The 22,462-nt window shown below is 31.4% G+C and overlaps 1 protein-coding gene across 5 annotated transcripts in view; it reads left to right on the forward strand.

The window, feature by feature from the left end:
* Positions 1 to 53: 53 nt before the first annotated feature.
* Positions 54 to 22,462, forward strand: part of LOC148628320 (membrane-associated guanylate kinase, WW and PDZ domain-containing protein 1-like) — a 53,762-nt gene continuing 31,353 nt past the window's right edge. For 2 of the 5 annotated variants that reach the window (XM_088586044.1, XM_088586046.1), the window contains exons 1-6: positions 54 to 740; positions 3,468 to 3,581; positions 4,568 to 4,687; positions 7,960 to 8,227; positions 9,051 to 9,133; positions 10,077 to 10,094. In XM_088586044.1, the coding sequence (XP_088442170.1) occupies positions 374 to 740; positions 3,468 to 3,581; positions 4,568 to 4,687; positions 7,960 to 8,227; positions 9,051 to 9,133; positions 10,077 to 10,094 (970 nt within the window). In that variant the 5' untranslated portion in view covers positions 54 to 373. Of the gene's footprint in view, positions 741 to 3,467; positions 3,582 to 4,567; positions 4,688 to 7,099; positions 7,235 to 7,959; positions 8,228 to 9,050; positions 9,134 to 10,076; positions 10,095 to 16,214; positions 19,279 to 22,462 lie in introns of those variants that run through there. The other 3 variants (XM_088586045.1, XM_088586048.1, XM_088586047.1) reach the window with 3 other exon arrangements.

Genomic DNA, 22,462 nt, shown 5'->3' on the forward strand with positions numbered 1-22,462 from the left:
AATGTTACGACAACTCTAATGACAAACAGAACGATTTATGGTATGTCACCTTCGCACATGCGCAGTCTCAATGCATCATCTACAGTGTTCAAAATAGGGCGGAATATCAATGTTTTTATCACAAATATAACTAAAAATAACCCATATAAAGTGTATTTACACGTGTAAGTTATCACGGGCATCACTAACATTAACGATGACATAGGTCCAGTGCTTCCATAATGCCACAGTTAGACGCATCTTTTTCTCAAAGTCCAGTAACTTTTCTGTCAAATCGCGTTGACCAGTGTCCTCAGAAGCCAAAATTATGTGTTTTGCATCAGTTTACGCGGAGAGATGCAAGTTCTGTAACTTTCTTCGTCATATGTAAGGTATGATGTCGCACAATAAACAGGATATTGTGCGACAACCGCCCGTTGCACCCCCACCAAAACCCATGAAAGAATTAAATGTGCAAAAACACTGGTGTCAGAGAATACAGGAAGCGGTTGTGTCATCAAATGCTGAGGGAGAATTTGGAATAACTTTAGGCGGAGGTGCAGACAATGGACAGTTTTGTGTTATAGCTAATTTAAAATTGCCACAGTTGACTTTCCATAATGGAAAATTATTCGTTGACGATATAATTCTTGAAATTCAAGGACAGAAAATTGCAGGATATACATTGAGAGACGCAACAGTATGGCTGAAACAAGTTGGAAACAATGGAAATCCTGTTATGGTGAAGACTGTGAAAATAGGTTAGCAGATATTTTATATGACTAAAAATCTAAATTCTTTGCTCAACAACAGGTTTTATCAGTGTTGTGGTACTACATCATGTATATGTATGTACACACATTGTTTATTGTAGAGTATGTGACTTAGTAGAATTCTAGACTTTAGCAGTGCTTTTTTCACATCATGCACAGGAAGATGAACATAAATAGAATAGTGTTTTTAATTTTTAATTAACTGAAATTTACTATACGGTTCTGGTATCCTCTGACATTTCAAGTATTAAGAATGTCTCTCGAAAAACAAAAAAAAAAAAATGTCCAGAGTCAAGTACTTCCATAAAGCACATGCATATGTAGTCCCATAAGAATAGACATTTCCTAAGGCCAAAGAGTCTGAAAATTGAAAATTTGGGATGGACTGAATTTTCAAGTCCTTACCACACTTTCATGTTCATAGTAATGTAACAATACAGTTTACCAATGTACAGTACATCTCATTACACGAACAAAAATGTACATGTACATCATATCAGTTTATTTCAGTGAAAGAAATTTAGTTAAGATTGTATGATTCACATCATATGAGATACTTTGGACAAAACTTTTGACTTTGTTTTCTGCTACTCTATATGTACCTGTTTAATGGTCTTGCTGGTAGCAGGAAACAACATTATTATTATATTTTTTTGCTTTGGTAACTACATGTACCTCTCATAAATGTATGGTGTTTTATTTTCCTCATAATGAAAATAAAATTGTTTTTGAAAGTGCAAAAATGTTGGAAAGTAATTAGTTAAAGTGATTTTGAGCGGCTGTTCCAAAGGAAGTATAAAAGTTACAAACCAAGTTCAACAGAATATGATACATTATATCATAGGTCTGCAGCTACAGGGTACATGTATATTCAGATTTTGAAAATAAAAGTAGAACTTCATCAGAAAATGTTTCAAATGTACATGCACAGTGTATGCTGTGTACATGTATGTAAAATACATGCACACTGTTCATTTTGTAGTTCTTAAATTTTGTATTGCAGGTAAAACATATAGTTTTTACTTGCAAGATTGTCCTTCCATTTGTCCTCATAAACAAAGAAAAATTGTCAGAGAGTACATGTGTTTGTTTTCTTGAACCAATTAGAAATTTGTTAAGTAACTTAATTTAACTACATGTCTATGGAGCATGCTCATGTACATGTACAGTGTACAAAATGTACAGTATAATGCGTAAGGGACTATCTACTAGCTACATACATGTTGTAAATTTTGTGATGGTCTCTGTATTCTCTTTATGTGTGGATTATGTCACGTGGTGTACTGACTATTGTATTAAATTTCAAAGATAGTTTCCTGAAATTCCAAAATGATTGCTGCTTCTTAAAAATTTTAAGTTAATACCCAGTGTTACTTTCACACAATACTTGTATATATACATTGTAAGTACATGTACATTGTATTTGTATTTTTACAGTTCTTTGTCTATAATAAACAAATGTACATGTAGAACCAATTAAATTTAAAGTAACTCTAAAGCATGTACATGTATAATACATGTATCTTTTTTTTTCAACTCAAAGAAATCTCAAGTACTACTTATTGGATTATGTACAGTTTACATGTTCATCTGTCCATTTATACATGTATGTGTACTTAATTTCAGTGAACATGTACATAGTATATTAAATAATAAAACTGCTCGTCTAGTAATTGAAATAAAAAAAAGAAAATTGTTAAATTGCAGATATTGTTTTTGCTTTGTACTTCTTTTTTTTTTGTTCAGCAATTACATGTAACAACTTTCTATTTTTCACTTTTTAGTTTCATAATGTACATGTGTACATGCAATTTCAAGAAACAAAGCCTAAAACATTTTTTCTCTGACAAACTATTCATTAAGGTATCTGCCTGAAAAACCAATAACCTGAATCACTGATTGATTGATCATTTTCTCTCACAAATTAATCATGAGTGTGTTAAATGTAAAAGCTTATTTAGATGATGATTTCATTTATCAATATGTGAATTATTTTTTCTGAATTGAATGTCATTCATATCAACATGTACATTATAGATAAATTTTATATTTTATTCTTGATATATGTAAGCATGAAACATTTTTAAATGTTGGTATATAAATGTACATGTACCTGACGAAAGTCATGTATTCATAGAAATATACTTACAAAATGTACATGTATTAGGTTACATGTAATCAAGAAGTCTCTCTGATATCTTTTTGATACATGTAGAAACAAAGATGGCTGTTTGGAAATAAAGTGTAGTACATTGTACACACATGTACATACAAAATGCACAATGTATTTCCATTTATAGTGATCAATAGCCACTTTAAAAAAAATTATAAAGATACACAACAATTTTTTATATTTATTTAGTGTTCTTTCAATATATTTGAAACAAAACAGTGTGAATGGTATAAAAATATTCTTCCAGTTTTTGAAATTTAAGTCATTAATCATTACTATATTTGTGTAGCATATTGTGTGTATTCAGGTACAGTATATTACCATATGAACGACCCAACTCAGTCCTATTCTTGTACATTAATGCATGATGAAGTCAATGGAAATTTTAAAATTGTGTGCTGCATGTATGTACAATGAACAAATGGATGTCATGACTTCTTGAAGAAATAGTTCATTTGGTCTATCTTATGTTCATTCAAGGTATAAAATTATAATAGTTCATTGATGTGTTAAATGAATACATATTTTGTTCCTTTTTGCAGGCTTACTTCCAAAAGATCTGAAGCAATACTTAGCATCCAGATTTCAAAAGGGTTCAGTTGATCATGATTTACAGCAAACAATTAGAGACAATCTTTACTTGAGAACTGTACCTTGTAAGTAAAATACTGTACTTTTTTCAATTAAGATCTGAAATTTTCACTGTGAATATTGCATTTTGTACTGAAAATTCAGATAGAAATGGGTGCATTTGTTATTCTGATTCTGTACTTTAGCTTTATGATTTTTACTACAAAAATAATGTAGTTTTCATTATTTGAACAAATTTTTGAAATGTGAGTTCTAATATTATTTATTAGATATGTAATTTTAACATGAAGAAATTGCAATGTACATGTACATATTTATGCTATTTTACCTTGGAAAAAAAAGAACTGTCATGATCTGACAGGAAAACATGTTAATATTCATCAAATGTCAATTGAAATGTCATATGGCATGCATGTACTCATGTAAATACATTGTGTAAACTATTTTTCACGTACATGTAGATCATCTATACAATTATATATGCATATACATTACATGTTCATGTAAATTGTACTAAGCCTTCCTAGTTCTCTTTCAGAAAAGTTTCCCATTAGGCAGTGTTTTTGTTACCCATGATATTACTCTGTATACAGACTGTTTTCTTTAGAAAAAAAACTTTAATACCATGCAAATACCTCTCAAAAGAGCTGTTTACCCTGGACTTTTCAAATCCCTAAATTCTCAATTTTCTCCCTTAAAAAGTTTATCCTTCCATATATAGATTATGGACTAAAGTCATTAGGTTGTCAAGACCATTTACCAGTTTCTAAGTACATTTACAAGAAGTATAATGTAAGTGTGAGAAAAAAGTAATGCAAATGTACATGACATAAACACTGGAAGATCTGTTCATGCTAGCACCAAGATGGGGAAAAGCCCAAGAGATGAGCATTCCCCTTCATGGTTAGAGGGAGTTTTACTTTATTATTGTTTGAAACTTTACAGTCTGGCAAAAGGTTACTGTTACGACTTAGGTCTACCACTGTGTGCATTTATTTTTATAAATATTGTGTCAACGAAAAATGGTATTCATAATGTTTGAAATTCCTAGGTACCACCCGTAAACCAAGACCCAAAGAAAAAAATGGTGTTGACTATACATTCCTATCAAAAGAAGAATTTGAACAGTTAGAAAGGGATGGAAAACTTCTAGAGAGTGGTGTTTATGGAGGTATGTTAGTAAAAGATAATACCATGATGATAGAAATATACATTGTGTAAATTCAAAAGGGTTACATAGTTTGAACATGCATACAATATCATTATTCTACAGATGTTTGTGAAAAATATTCAAGTGGGTTAAGGTGTCCAAAAACTTCAACGAAAAAAATAGTCTTATGACGGTTAATAAGTGTATTTTGGTCTATATACGAAATGTTCATGCTGTGGTTGAAGGAAAATATTTGTAACATTCTTGATAATTTTCATCCTTATGGCATTGGTCAATTCAACCTCAGTGAAAAAAACAGGTCATGATTTCAGACCCTGCTTATTTGAAACATTGATTTTATTCAGGGATTCAGTGATTGGGATTAAAATTTTGCCGATGGGACTATGGCCCCCTTACCTTTCAATTCAGTGGGACATTTTCAACTTCAATGGTCCATTCTAAAAAGACATGGGACAAAATTTGGAATAGCAGCTAAGGCCGAATAGACAGTGAAGACCAAATGTACATTTGTAACATAAACAAACATGAATTTACACTGCAGATCAAATGTTTAATAAGAGTTAACAATTTTAAAATGTGTCAATTAATTGTCACATCAAGTCACTTTTCTTTTCTGTTGTTTAAGTTTTTATATTAATGTATTGTCTAGTCCTTTATCATGGTCCACAGATCCCCCATCAATAAGACCCTAACTTGGCTATTAGAGTACATAGTTAATCACAAATGATAGGAAAGAGTCTATATTTTTGTTTGGCTGCAATCAGATTTTGGATTTTTTTGGGTGCTTCAGGACCAGTTAATATGTCTGCACCATTATCGATATTTTCAATAAGGGGTTCATAACGGTGTCCAGCTGCCCAGTTAGTTTCTACAACACTTGCAGTTTGATTCTGGTAATTACAATCATTAATACTTTTTAGGCTTTGAAAAAGATTATTTCTTCTGTTTTGGATCAAGCTTAAAAATGTCTTTGGTGGCATTTTCAATTTCAGATGGAACCGCTAGTCCACACTTTCCTGATTTCATTCTTTAAAACAATGTTTATTGTTCTTTCAAACGCACTAGTGATCAAGAATATTTAATCTAAAAAATCGACTAAGTAGTGTTTCATTCCCCATTCTTCAAATCCCCTCGAAAACGTGGCAATCAAAACATCGAGTGCTGCTAATAAAAACATTGTTAAAAGACACGTTCATGCTTTTTTTTACTGTCACAAGTAGTGGACACCACTCCACCATCAATGATGGAAACTTAATGCGCACACATGACACGACACATTAGTCATTCAATGCACTATCCAAGGAGGAAATGCAACTATGGGGCATGGGCTCGATAAATCGCTGGGGATTTATTTGATTTCTACCACCTCAGTGGTCTTCTACAACATATTATCACTGAGTTCCACCACATATATACTCCAAATGTGTCCAAGTGGATGGCATGCCTATATTTTGTACCTGTGAGCTGTTGCTTCTGTGAGCTAGCACAATAAAAAGCCAGTTCAGCAAGTCGGAATAGTACAAAGCAGAGTGTATTTGATTGGCAATAGTTCTTGTCCTGGAATGCATGAAATAATAATGTTAAACAATAATTAACAATCATTCCTCTCGTGTGGAATGTCCTAGATTCTAACCCCAGCTTAGACTTCAAATTTGTAGACACTGCTGCTAAGCATATTGAATATAAGAAATGTAGTGTTCACTGGTTGGCTCAGAGTCAGAATAATTTGTCTGATGGAGGTGACATGCCTACCTGTGGGTTGTTGCTTCTGTGAGTTAGCACAATAAAGATTCGGATGAGCATTTTGCAATAGTACAAGAGTATATAAGAGTAATCAAGGGAACCAAGGTTATAAGGAAGGATACATTGTATAAATAATTTGTCAAACATTCTGGCCATAAAATGCATATATATTGACCTAAGGATGTTAAACCACAATCAGTCGGTCAATTAGATTTCCATAGTCCACTGTTTTTATTCTACATATGTTTAGGTTTACATGTCTGATTTCTGAAATTTACATCTTTTCCACAACTGTTTTCCCAGTTTTATCATCTCCTTATTAAAGAAACTGTTTGGTATAGACTGATAAAAAGTAGAACCTTTACAACCCATGTATATATAGTCTACCATGCAGCCATTTATTCAATGATATGGACCATTGAGAATGTTTTGCACTTTAAAATCTAGAGGGTTTTGGTGGAGTCTTCATACTTCTATCAATAACATAGGACTAGATACAGTCATATTTAAGTATTTTTATCAAAACTTCCTGTTGTTAATTTGGAGCTGGAGGTAGAATGAATGATTAAGGCACTCAATAAGTGATACCTTAGACAACACTGAACTGATTAAGACATTGTTTATTGATAAAAAAGGTCATCTACTTAGTCAATTTAAACATAACAAATCTGGTATTAAATGTCAAGGAATTGTTTCTTCAATGTAAACTGGGATACAGGATAAAAGTTCCTTGTCAGATGATTTGATTTATAAATTATACTTTGTGTTGAATTGGAAGTATGGCTTTGATGCTTTACGTAGTTGGTTAGTAAATATTATGATTTTCGTGTGTTTCTGAATAGTCAAAACATCACTTGGGGTTAATTTTTTAAGATGTGTTTTTTTGTTATTTTATCAAAAGTTAAGTATAGTGTAACCTCTCTAAACCAAACCAGATTTTGGTCAGTTTAGACAGGTGTATGGTTCATCCAGGTTTAAAATACATTTGAAAAAAAAATATAATAATAATATATGTTGTGAAGTGGCTCAAAAGCCAGAATACATTTGGGCTGACACAGTGGAACTTCTAAAAGTGCCCGGTTTGGACAGATTTTGGGTTTAATCAGGGTTCGCTTTAGACAGGTTTCACTGTGTATGTACATACATGTAGATGTGCAAATGTATGTGATATTATAAGACTATCATTTAGCTACTTTTTGTTAGGTCTCATAACTGTCATGCTTAATATAATCATTACTACCCTGAAAATGGATTACATTATGAAATCAAAATGTTGAAATTTCATTAAAAAATTATCATGCTATCGTCAATGATTCAAAATGGGTTTATTTTTTTTTATAATGTCTTTAATTTCCTGTTTTCAATAATGTAAACACAAATTATTGTGATAACAACCTGGTTGAATATTTTGCCTTGATTGAAAGATAATTGTAATGTCTGAATATACAGCAGTTCTTTAGTACATACAAATACTTTTTTAACAGTGGAATAAGAAATACTTCGAAATTAATGTGAAGAAATATTTTCAGGGAATCATTATGGCACCCCAAAACCTCCTCATGAACCTAAAGGACCTTTACTCAGAAGATCTGGGTCTGTTGGTCAAGTGGCTGATAAGAGGAAAAGAACCAAGAGTCAAACGGATACTGGATCTGCCAAGTCATCACCAATACCTTTTAACGAAGAAGTATCGAGAAAAAAGTCCTTAGAAAGGGCCCATAGTACATCAAACCTTGGGCCACTTCCACCTAACTGGGAAATGGCTTATACAGATGAAGGTCATCCTTATTTCATTGAGTTAGTATGACAAAAAGTTAATTAGGTGTATATTCGGGTTGAGGGTGGCACATGCCAAATTTTGTTTTCAATTCATTTTCTTGCATCAGAGATCACAAACTCGTGTTTTCTCAAAATATATGTTGTTTTGTAACTAACTGAAATGGTAAGATTAAAATAAATTGCAAAGATAGCACTACAGAATATAAAATGAAGGGAGATAACTCTTTTGATCTGTTCATTATATAGTTGATTTGTTAGGGAACATAGACCATATATTCTGTGTCATGATACAGAAAGATCTCTTTTCTTCTTGACTTCGTAATTAGTTTAACAGTACATTGAAACAAAAAAGAAAAAATGGTGGAATCAAATTTACTCTGGTTTGTACATGGGCAATCTCTTAATTGTAAATTATGTACAATAAAGCTGTAGAGTGCAAGAACAAAAGGTTATAGTGCAAGATTTGAATTATTTTGATGAACTTAGTTTAGAAGTTAATGAGAAGTTCTTGTATATTTATCAGATAAAACCAGTTAATTTGCATTTTCACTTTGTATGCATTTTATCATATTGAGTATATAATTTAGGAAACAAGTGTTTTTTTTAAGACAGACACAAATTTTAAAATACGGTTTTGCAGACAATTAAAGATTAACTTACTTGTCTTTGCTGAAGAATCTAGGGCATGCAAGTGATAATGTTCATTGTTTTCACAACAAAAGCATTAAGACATTAAAATAAATACATGTTGTGATATCTATTTTTTCCCTTTTCATGTATTTTCTCGACTATTGAATTGGGTTACCTCCCTTCCTCCAATGCAATTTTCTGTTTTCTACAGTCATGATAAAGAAACAACACACTGGCTAGATCCAAGGTTAGCCCACTTACAGAAACAGACTCCACTTGACTGTGATGATGATGGTAAGTGTTTATGTGTGCTAATTATAAGTATTACATACTATTTTAAGTTTTTTTTACACTACGCTCAACTTCTGGAGTCACATTTTGTAGATATGTGTGAACGTAGATTTTTGATGCATTTTGTCATAACTACCCATACCATTATAAAATATCATTTCTGTAAACAGTAAGTTCACAAATTGACATTGTTTCCAAGATTTGGTTTAATTGATTCCAATAATGAATATTTTATACACCTGCCTAGTTATCTTATTAAAATGTATTAGAGCCTGTAGAGATTATACACTAACCTGCTTATAGCTCTTGTCTGTGTTGTCCTAAACCATGGGAAATTTGGTGTCAAGGGTGATGATGAAATTATATTTATTTGTAAAATACAAAAATACCACTTATATTAGTATTGTCAATTTTGGGATGCTGTACACTTGTTTCAAAAAGTTACCTCTCATCATCAGCATTAATACCAACTACATAGAGAAATCTAGACAAAAAATAGATTGTATACAAAATTATGATTTATTCAAAACTAAAAATGAAGTAAAATGGAGTATTCTACTATACTGCGTAAAACATAGTTTGTATATGAAATATTTATAAATGAATTATATTTAGTAGGGTAATACCTAAATGTATAAGTCTTACAAACATTGTCTAGAAAAGATTCTTGTATACACAGTGCTGCATTAAATTCACCACATGGATTTATCCATTTAATTTGTCAATCAACAATAAATAGAAACAGAATCTTCCTCCTAAAAATCTTGTGAGTAAGAAATTAAATTTAGGAGGGTAAAGTTGATACTAATGGGATCTCTGCATTTTCAAAGAATAATGGGTTTTAATGGTATATGAATGAAAAAAGATATGACACCAAATTCTCCAGGGAAAGTTAAAAATCCATCTATATTCCTGACTGTATTGAGTTTTCTTTCTCTGTAAATAGGAGTGTTAGACTTGAAAGGTAAGACTTCTGTTGTCCCCATTTAGTTTTGTTACTGTGATCCTATACCTCACACACCATCACTACCTCTGTCCACCCCAAACCTGGTGACTTCAACATCTGCCCTCAACCTTTTCCTCTTGTAGAATATAAGAGTATTTGTTTTTGTTTGAATTGTGGAAATATTTAATTAGGTAAAATATGTGAGTTTTCTGACTGTAAAAAAACTTGGATTGTTTGTTTTGGAAAAAAAGTAGTATTATGACATTGAAATTGATTCTGATATATTGAATACAATGAATTTGAGAAAGTATTTTAAATTGAAAATTTATTGAATGATGTATATTTCATCAGATTGACATGTCCATTTCAATGTTTTGATAAGTACTCGTAAGTGAAATGTACATTTGTTTTGATAATAGTGATGGTGTTGCTTGATAGATTTTGCAGTTAGCTCCCTTTAGTTATGAAATTCTCTATATGCATGTGTTTACCCCTCTTTTTAGCTTTGTTTTCTTATACTGATTGTATAAAATATTTGTAAATAGACAGAAACAGTCTAGGAGATGGAAATAAATTCTTAGCATAGAGATCTTATATTAAGTTCTGTTCTAACTTGTTAATTGAATAGAGAAAAGAATGTACTAAACCTTGTACACCAGGATATATTGATTTTAACTAACTGTATAGAATATAGAAAACATATGCTACTTGTAACATGTAGGCTTACAAGTCATAAACATTCAATAACCAGTGCCAAAGTTGTATTAAGTTAACTGTTTAACAGTGCACAACATATACTTGTAGTTAGACTCTTTCTTGAATCAAGTATTGTTACTAAAAGTTGTTAAAGTTTAAAACGCCTACTTTAAGCTATTATTATGATTGTCAACAAAATTCAGTGACATGATGTTCCATCTTGTAGGGAAATGATTGATAAAACTGTATTTAGAGTTGATATTGTAAAGTTATTCAAGAAATCAGACTTCTGTGTACTGTTATTGTAATGTGGAAGTCAAAAGTTTTCTTCGCTATTTTATGCATGAATATTATAAATGTGATGTATAATTGTGTCCAAAGTTTATCAGTTGGAAAAGATTATGAACCATTTACTTCAACTGTGGTTCAGCTGATTCCCTTCAATTATAAAAGCCTTTGCAGAACAGAATTTTATTTAGTCTGAAATCCACTTTCAAGGATTGTTGCCAATTCAAAATAATACACATGATACAATTATAAAATACGAAAAAAAAATGAGTATATAGACATTTAACCGGCTTGTTCAGAAACTTGATCCCCTAAGCTTAATTGGTTTCCAAACTAGATTAAATAATGGTACAACTGCATTGTTGCATAAAATAACAATCTTCACATTTACTAGTTAGCCTAAAATCATTTTTTCAGTTGTTTTCTTTAACATGAAAAACTACCAAACTTTGACAAATTTCACAAGCCTGACAAGATAAGTTAAGAAGTTAAAGACAGAAGTCTAAAATTACAATTGATTCTTGTTTGTTTGGAAGGGGGGTACAAACAAATCCAGAGATCCTGTAAAGAATTGATGATGGTTATTTTAATAAAGTTTGATAAAGGTCCATTGTTAGTTATTTTATATGAACATAACTATTCTCACTTTCAATGAGATCATTGATTCATGGGATATAACAAATGGTTGGATGTTAAAAAATGTCACTTGTCAATATAAAAAATAGTAAAGGGCAGCCAACTATTGACTTAATTTTATGCTTCAAAACCATGGAAATTGATTTTGTCTCAAGTTATTCGTTTATATGACAATTATTTTCTAACCCTCTCCTTATTCACCAGTAGTTCATTGTTTTTCAATTACTGACAAGTAATTACAAGTTTACTGTTAGGATTTTATTAAATTATTGATCAGCTCTATATAATTTGTAGCAGAAAATTGGTAAAGTTTAAGGCCCTCTGGTCTAGGATTATTAACTATTATTGTCAGTTCCATTTGTTATGACTTATGTTATGAATTGTAAAAATTAATAGTATAAGTTCACGAGGTATGTTATCTTTTTGTAAGATGTCGAAAGGAAAAGCTGTGATGTGTTATCTTTTTTTAAGTACAACATATATTATATTATTAAAACAATTGATAATACCAAATTTGTCAACTCAACTTCACTGCTCTATATTACATATTCTATTTTAGAAAGCTTTGTGCTAGTACAAGACCCAATTACTGTCATTTAGGGTTTTCCATCTGTCCGTCTGTACATCTGTATTTCTTTCCTCACAGTTGCCATTCATCATATTTTTCGTACTCAATTTACAAGAAATTGAGAGTGAAACTTCAGAATCTAGACAATAACTTTGGTCATTGAAAATGAATTGCCTCAGATCATAAAAAGTTCAGTGTTCAAATTCAGCATCATTTATTCTTGGACTTACATATATGTTGAATGCTGCACATATGGTTTGGAAAACTGCAAAACCGTCATCAATTATTTCCTATCTGTTGATGACAGACTTCTGTGATTGAGTTTTATATTAGATGATGATGGTACTAAGTGTGCATGAAATTATCAATAATTCAATATTATAATTTCCTGCTCTGTAAAAAGTATAGATTTCAGGGTGTATAGAAACTTGCAAATGATAAGTAATAAAACGTTGAAAGATAAGTAAATATAATAGATAGGCTGTGGGAGGTTTATTTTCTGTAAAGATAAGAAAAGGTTAACTTGTTTCAATTTGCTATCATTTCATAGCATTGTTTGCTAAAAGACAGCTGCTAACATTGTGTATGATTTCGTGATAGTTCAAAGCTATTGTTGATTTAAACTTTTGTATTATGTTATCATTTCAAAACGTATTGTTGCCAGTAAATCTCATGCATGTTAAGAAAGTCTCTTTAACAAAGAAGAGTAGAATTTTTGACTTCCTTATTTCCCCCCTAAAACAATACACCCAGTATGATATAGTCCAATCTACTATGAGATCATATGTGAATTTCTTATTTACACCTATAGACAATATTTAAATATGCAGCATGACCTGTATTAGAGGGGGGTGGTCGCAGAGGCAAAAATTTTTATTAGAAATACAAATATAATGTATTTACTGTATGAGCATAGGTACATATAGAGCTTTGTTTCTGTCTGTCCATCCTAATGTAATGCAAGAACTCAAAGTCTCCTTTAAGATGTCTTTTTTTTTTTAGATTTTTTTTTTCTTGATCCTGGACTTCAAACATAAAGGGTTTCAGTAAAATCATATGCTGAAGCACATCTATTTATTTTACTAAGTGGGGGAGGGGTAACCAGAATGCAAGGTAGAGCCCCCACTCCCCTAATGATGGCCTGTCTAGGTCAGAATAAAGTTGTGAAAATTCTAAATTATTGACTGGACAATGCCTATATATAGTTTCCAACTTATAACAGGTCATTTTCACAAAAGATATTTGTGCATTCTGGTAATACGTGTACCATGTTAATTGCTTGATGCAACCTAGATGTCTGGTGATGGTGTTTCAGCATATGAGAATTTGACACTATAATAGTTATGTAATAGGCAGTTATCTTTTGTTTATGAGTATGTGTATGCCCTGGCAACTGTTTAATGTGCACTGTTTCCTGCAATATGATGTGAGAAAATTATTAATTGAGATGGTGGTTTACTAAAAAGATGTCTGGTTTTCAAAATCTGGCCTGACAGATGTTTTAAGTGCTATTTGTAAATATCAAACTATCACATTCAATTTTTTTTTTTTAAAAAGGAATAGAAAATGTTATGGTATTTTTACACACATGTACGTGCCTGAATTTTTGGGTTTACTGTAGATTTTGTTTGATGATTACTTTGGTCCTTCCAGACAGAAAAATTTTGATCTGTTTTAATTAAAAGACTAATACTCAGCATAATTTAGAATGTTTTGTCATTTATTTTTCAGTAATGATGTTTTACTATTTTGCCGCTACCAAATTTTCAATGGTTCTTATAATAAGAAATGTGTTTCAATTTGTATGAAAATTATCTGCTTTAATGTTGGGTTCCATTTGAAAAACAAAACCCAAACCAAATATTAGTGTAAAGTTTCATATTCATTTTTGTAGTGCAAGTTTTTGCTTTCTTTTAAAGGTTTAACTGTGTCATATTTTCATATTACTACGTGTATAATACATGTAGTTGTGAAGTGTACATGTATCACTGGGCTTTGTGTCTGTTAAGCATTTCCTCTGTCTCTCAACACAGCTCTGCATTCTTGCTTGTATGTGCATTTCAAATGATAGTAAATTTTTAAAAGTAACAGCATTCTGTATTATTTATTGTTCTTGGTTAAATATTTCATGGTCTAAATTCTATTCTGAATTGTGAATAGTATTGACAGATACTGGGTATTTTCTGACTTCATTGAAAATGGATTAAGTTAGTTGAATTCGTTTTAAAAAAATCAACATTGGCTTTTTAAACAGAGATGATTAGAAGGAAAATTGGTAGCAGATGGTAGCATTATTTCTTGTCTTGACTTTATTATCATAAATCAATGTGAGAACACTGTGATTTATGTAATAGAAAAGGTAAAATACAGTAAAATCTGTCTTAACAACCACCTGTATTTGGCAATAACTTGCTATATAGTTAAAACCTGTCATAGCAGCTACCTGTATTTGGCAATGACTTGCTATATAGTAAAACCTGTCATAGCAGCTACCTGTATTTGGCAATAACCTGCTATATAGTAAAACCTGTCTTAACAACCACCTGTATTCAGCAATATCTGCAGAAACATTCTATGTGAAATTTACCTGTATAAAAGGACCACGGACTTGTTTTAATCATGATTTACATGTAGTTCTTTCTTGAGAATTCACTTCAGGCAGGTTTGACTGTATCAGCTGGTACCCTAAGTTCTTATATTTTTTTTGTAAGTTTGAATGGAGTTGAACTTTAAACTCTTATCTTGCTTATAGTGAATAAATATTACCTTTTAATTTAGTTGAAATACATTAGAGGATGCATTGTGTGTAGATAAAAAACTTATTCTTTGTTTCCTTTTTAAAAAATGGGATGTTTTATATAATTTAAATGTGATTGTTTAGAAACAACTAACTTTATAACAAATGAATATTTGTCAAACGGAAATCAATTTTGATCTGTTTGATCAAAGGTACAACAACATAAATGTACCTTTAACTGTATGTACTGATCCATACGAGTGTCAGACAGGTCCTTTTTGTGTTAGTTATGTGTGAAAAATAATTTGAAACCAGTTATTGCTAAAAATAACACTCATTGCACTCTATAAACAATGCCCAACACTTTATAGTGTGAACCCAAGGTGTTATGAAATATTTTTTGGTTTGAAAACAGATTGGAATATACTGCAAAAATTGTCCAGCTTTTTTTTGCTAATATATTACCAACAAAAAATATTTCTCTTCACCAGACTATTTTTGAAATTTTTGAGAGTTCTGTACCAGGGCTTCATTACTTTTGAGGGAGAAATGAGCAATAACTTCTCCTTGTTTGTACTCACTTTTCCCATTTGTCTTGAAGAGGGAGAAGTTCTTTGTAATGGAATATCAATATTGCTGTTTTTCAAACAAAATTCACTAAAACTTCTTCTTTTCATTGATGTGTAGATTAGATCCTGCTGTACAAAATCTTTTTTAGGTGTGTCACATCCTGTCTGATTCTTACACGGATCTGTACTTGGATAAATGAGACAAATTGACCAGCAATAAGGAGTCTTTTATTTCCTCTGTGAATAAGTATTGTATTAACCTCAATTGAATAACTTAAGAGTCCCTCAAGCAAATGAGGAAATACATTTAATTGATTAATTCATATGTTTATTTGCTGTTGTCTGTTTTCTTATTCATGAGAAAGAAAACATTGTGGTACAACCTGCAGAATTTATTGTTACGAAATAATTTTTTTTCGGAGACTGTGACTCAATAATAATTATGCGTTAATATTCAATAATCAGTTACGGAATTACCAGTAGATATCCGTAAATGGTGACTAAGTTGTCAATTAAAAGAAATACATCATGTCAGAAAGTGTGTTGTTACTCACTTCTTGAGGACATCTTTGAAGATAAATCTGAGAAATATTATTGCTAGAAGATGAAAAATGATTTGTCTACTTGTTTACATTTGTCAGAGGGATGAAGGGGTTAGATAAGTCTGGACTGGGTTTATATGTGACCTAAGACTCTGTATATTTATGTTCAGTTGAACAGATGGTATTGATCTTACTTTAAAACTGTATACAGCTTGGGCTTTTGTGAAATATAACATTTCCATTGATTGTGTAAACATATAAGAAAGGTGACAGATATGAATTTCTTGAAAAGCCAGGAATCTTTGTGAAAAACGCCTAAGTGGAAAAACATTAAGTTCTGGCAAATATTGCAGAGACTGAAGATTGAATGGAGGATAGATTTGTTAATGGTCTCGAAATATAAACAGAAAAAAAGTGGTTTATATTTGTTTGAAGTTTGGATATTCTAAAAATTGCCTTCTAGCTTTTGTTTTTGTACTTTGTTAGATTTACTCTTGATGGAAATTCTCATAGCTATTAGGAATTACAGTGAAATGATATATTGGATGGTCAAGACATTATTGGGGAGAATTGAATTAATTTCCCATATTTTATTATAGATAGTCTACATAGTTGAGTAAACATTTTAATATTCATAATAAATAATTTAAATGACCCTCGTCACTGTAACAGGATACTCCTCTATACATGGACTACTTATCAACTGGTGCCGTTGTTCATATTCATTTATATACTCACAGATCAAGAGGTGATAAACTATACTGGAGAAGGTCCTAACTCTATGATAACAAGCTGCATAAACTATCCATACAACCACTTAAGGGGGTTATAATCTGTGAAATCTGTGAAAAAGCGTTTGAACATTGCCGAGAGATAAAAATCTGTGAAATTGTGGTGGAACAGCTATTACTGGTTGTCCATATACCATACCTGTTTGTCAATTAATGGACAGACCTCAGGGATTAACTTGACAATCGTTGAGGATTACCTGTATTCATACTGATGGATCATAAATGTCGCCACTGTAGTGGAAATTTTTTGTAAAAAATGTGAAAATTAATATGGGAAACATCTGTCAATTTCAACATCTTTGCATACCGCTGTATTTAAATTTCAAAAATATTTTTGAAAGTGAGACATCTTCTTTGTCAGCTGGTGTATGTAAGAATATATTTGGATGAAAAAAATTGTGGTTGATTGAAAAAAAGTGATCTACAGCTATAGTAGTTTCCCCATAGTAGTTAATTATCACTTGGCAAGTGAATAGCTGATAGCTTTGGTAGCAAGGCTATGGATAATATACCGCTCATTATAGAGGATATTAAAATAAATGTTGATAAAAGAGAGAACATGCTTGTTATGAGGTAACCTGTTTGCTGAAAAGACCAAGGTGCCAATGTTTTCTGATTTTCTTTATAGTTTTTAGTGAATCTATATATTGACTCCATATACGTGAGATACTTGGATGGATAATAGATAGAAATTGAAGACTGAACTGTTATAAAGCTCAGAATCGTGTGGATGATAGCAACACCTTTGTTTAACACTGATCTTGGCTTAGATTTCTATATCTGTGGGGCTCTTATCTCTTAGACTAGCCTTTGAACTTGATGGAGTGATTATGCAATTTAATCTAGTGGTAGAAATTGCATTCTGAGAAACTCAGAAATTTTTGCATTAAGAAAGTGCAGACCCACTTATTTTAATCCTGGGATTATAAATTAATTTTGACAGATCTGGACTAATGTTCATGACAGTTTGCACATGTCTCCAACATATTGGTTTTCAAAAAAGCTGCCTGTAAATCTACATAGTCTTTGCTGAGATGACAAATTCTTGCAAATTACTGGCAAATGTGTTCAAATTGCAGTTTTAATTATCATCAAAGGTCTTAAAAAAATAGTTGGAAGATTCTTACTTTCTTTTCTGGTGCATTGTGATACACTCTGGATTGTTATGGATAAAAATACAATAATTTGTTTTTGTAGTCACTAAAAATTAATCTGCACCATATTTTTATGAAGTTTTTGTAGGATTTCATTTAATTATATGATTGAAAACATACATTGCAGATTTATTTGATGAAATTCTGGAGATAATTGACAAGAGGGAGTGAAATGTAGTAAAATTACATTGTACTGTTCAATAACAGTGTGATATGTATTCACAGATCCCTATTATCTTGTTAGTAAAATTAGATTTGATGTCTATCAAGTTTCGTGCTGGACAGAGTAATTGAAAGGAACTTGTTTGTTTTATTGTATTGGATTCAGATGAGGTTTTTGTTACTGGAATGGGTCACTAATCATATATTAATTAAAAACTCGTCAAAACTACTGTGTGCTTAATTAGTGAACATTCTTATAGTCAATCTATCATGCTTGTCTACTAAGTACTAATCTTAGGCGTGGAATTCATTGTTTGTGCAAGAAAATAAATAATGGGAACATGAACCATTAAAACCTTCTAATGAAGTGATGACATTGTCGTGAAATGTTGATTTTTAGAAGCTGAGAATTATTGAGATTGATGCAAACAGTTGCACATTGCTGGTACATGTAACTCATTTTCAAGTACATTTCATTCAAATAAGAAAGTTATAGGATTACACAACTTATATATTGAACTTGTTTTAGTTGACTATAGTATATTATCAAGTTTAGTTTTGAAATCATTTGGTCATTGGACGTATTGAAGAGGAATCAGTAAAATAGAAAAATATGTTATGATCTATTTGTTGTAATGGTACTGTTGCAAAACATAAGTCCAGTGAAGATGAAGGATACATTGACAGATAAGGATATTACTCCTGATTCTAAGCCTGACGTAACCAGAGTTCCTATTGAGTTTGATCGAGACAGTCAGAAAAGTCCAGCCAGGTCCAGTCTGACCTCAGATACATGTAGTGATAGCTCAACTGCCAGATCTAGTGTAATCTCAGAGAAAAGTGATTCCTCCGAACATTCTAAGGAAAATCCTAGTCCAGCTAAAAGTTTCACTAGTTTGACAAGTGATGGGTCTGGCTCTTCTAAGCCTGGTTTTACTATTGTGAATGGTATTTCTATACCTACCAAACCTAGTAGTACGTTAATACCTCTAACTGAATGTGCTAAACATGGTACGGGACAGGATTGTAGATGTAAAGTGGTCTTCAGAGTTACTAAAGGCAAGTACTGATGGGAAATGTGCATGGCATATCTTCTTCTTTCAGACAGAAGTCCACACATTCTAAGTATAGCAATATCAATCTGTTTGACTTTGGTTTTTTTGTTGTTTTTTTTTTGTTGTTATTTTTTTTTTGTGCAAGTTTGGACTTTCTACAAGTCAAGCCAATTTGTTATTCTACACTGTTGGCTATTCACTATCCATCTGCTGCACCATATTGGATAGTGTGTGGTTGAAAATGAAGTTTTTAAAATATGTTTTACAGAGAGACTTGTAGCAAGTCCTCAAAAGTAGGTACAAGGAAAAAATATGACTAAAATATTAAACCCCAACAAACAAACTTTGAGAGGGTTTATAGGTTTCATTTTGACTTGACAAGATTCTTAATCTGCCTCGTAGTTTCTGAACTAGTGAAGAGCTAGAATAAGAATTGTATGTGTAGTTTTGTTTAGAAAAAGTTAAAAGATTTACTTTTTGACAAATCAAAAAAATTGTGTAGGATTTTCAAGCCTCACAATTAATAACAATTTCCTTGGCTTTGCCATGGTTTTTTTTTTAATTGAACTCAATTTAAAAGACTTGCACATGTGAAAAAAGAGAATGAAAGTGCTAATTAAAAAAAGGTATTACATGTACTAGTTTGTTTTCAAACAGGTTCAATGATAATGCAAAAGTCTGATGTAAGTGATTAGTGCTATATTTTGCTTTTTAAGTTCAAACAAATGAAATTATAAAAAAGATGAAAATAATTGTATGAGAAATTAATGGCCCATTTCAGCTTTTATGATGACTTGAAAATACATCTCTTTGATGCTGATAAAAATAATTATAGTTTAAGTGGGGGACAAAAATGGGGAGAAATTTTACTAGAATTTCATTCCATTACATGAACTATTCCTCTGCATATTTATTGCATCAATATGACTCAATCCATTGCATCTGTTGCTGCATCAGAATTAATTGAATATAATCTGTAACTTAGTAGAATTACAATGATTTGTTGGTTTATGAGGTTTGTTAACATGTCCCATGTGATTATGCATGTATTAATCAGTGGGTTTTGCTCAATGGGTTATTGACTCACTTGTTTTTATCCTTTGGTCTGATGTTTCCTTTACATATGTGCAAAATTGGCTGAATTTTCTAGTTGATTGCATTTATGCTTTTTATCTTCAATATTTAGTCACCCTTTTAATTCTGCTATTAAATACATGTATTTGGTTTTGTGCAGTGTTCTATTAGACAATAATTATCAGTGCTGTGTGTATAGTAATGAATTTGAAATTAATTTTTATCCAGAAAAGACCTTCTTAAATTCTTCATAGTTCACAGGCTAGACTTTGTTTAAATAACGTTCATGTAAATTATCATTTATAACACACTCAATCATGGTACAAGTTCATGGAAATTGTCATAGACATCACCTGCTATGAAAAAGGCTAAACAGATTATTTAAGATGCAAATTTTGTATGTTTCTTGAATCTAAAGATGCAAATTACAAATTTTCACAAAATTTACATCTAAATGTCCACTGATTTTGAAACCTTTCCTTTGATAGTATTCTCATTGGAATTGATATGTCTGTTGGTCTACTGTACCACTTATTTCACATTGTACAGGGCTAGTCACATTATCTCAAAGGATTTATCCATGCTACATGTATCTAAATCAACATTTGAATTTGATGCTTTGAAAATACTTCAACAATCAGCTAACTTCTGTTGAAATATTTGGTTTCACTTATTTCAGTGATGTTAAACAGTTCTTCATGTTTGTGGCAATAGTACTGTCACAGCATCTTAGTAGCAATGGCGCATATAAACCTTTGATGTAATAACAATATATTGCTTGATTTGTTACATATGATAAATAGCAAACCATATCATATATAATGGGGGATGTCTAAGCTGTACAGGCATTGGATGGAATTTTCTTTGTATTGTTGTCTGTTGGTATAATTACTTTCTTGTGTCAAGCTTGTGGAATTTTAATTTGAGGTTGCTTAGGACGTTTCAACAGTTCATTTCAAGTGTATCAGCTCCTCTCATACTTATAATGAAGGAGTTACTGTGTTTTTTAAGCAGCAGGCATTGAGGTGCTCTAATTCTGGTCTCAGATTTTAACAGTGTTACAAATTTAACCATTAAAAATCACTTTAACAATGTGTTTTTAAAAGTTTGTTATTACAATTGGTTTTAACAATGTTACATGGATCTCATTTGGGAAAATTGATCTTGTCACATTCAGCTTATCTTGGGATGGCGAAAGTTATATGAAACTTTTGAAAATGATGAATGCATTTTGATTTTGAAGTCCTGTTTATTGTCTGTGGTCATTGCTTCCTGTTGTAATATATTTTTATAATGCAGAGTTTCCAATATTTTTGTTCGTGACCTCAAGCAGAGGCGGTACCTATTTTCATTTTACTTTCCATTCCCTTTCAAAGTTTACTAGAAAATCCAGCTGATGATTTATGACATCTAATCATATTGACTTCATAATATCACCCTATTATAATATAAAGAATAGAAAATCAGTCATGCTCCCAGCTTATACTTAGCAAAAATGAGAAAAATGCCTGAAATATGTATCATAGTTATGATAGCTTGTATTTATATTTTAAAAACTTTGTTTTTAGCTTCTGTTTACATCTTTATTGGACTAAGACAAATGTATATTTATCTTGCTTTTATATCTGATCCCACCTGACAAGTTTCACTGTAATCTAAACTGCTTTTCATCATGAGCTTATGCTTGTCTTTGATCTGCTGTGGCATTTTGCATATCAGTTTAATTTCTCGGTCTGGTTTTCTTTACAAATTTTCAAATTGCTTTGGAAATAAATATGCATGGGGTGTTTTCTTGTGCTTTATGAATTTTTCAAGGAAAATTCTGAAATGTACGATCAAGAGCTATTGTTTTCCTATTGTATTAATAGAAATTGTGACCAGTGGGGTTGGTAGCACACAGCCTAAATTTTGGTAGCCCTTATGTATAGTTCTTTACAATTACAATAGAAATTTTAGTATCCCACACTTAATTTTAGGGGCCACTGGCGAATGTCAGCCGCTGCTTATTTCAAACCCTGGGTAACCTATATTCTGTCTCAATTTGTCTACGATATTAGGTACAGAGAATACCCATATTGGCTGCAACTGAAGTTAAGAGGTGTAAAGTTTCACTT

The sequence above is a fragment of the Perna viridis genome, chromosome 1 (assembly GCF_037379345.1).
Source record: "Perna viridis isolate PV_CMFRI_1.1 ecotype Kerala chromosome 1, ASM3737934v1, whole genome shotgun sequence".
Lineage (NCBI taxonomy): Eukaryota > Metazoa > Mollusca > Bivalvia > Mytilida > Mytilidae > Perna > Perna viridis.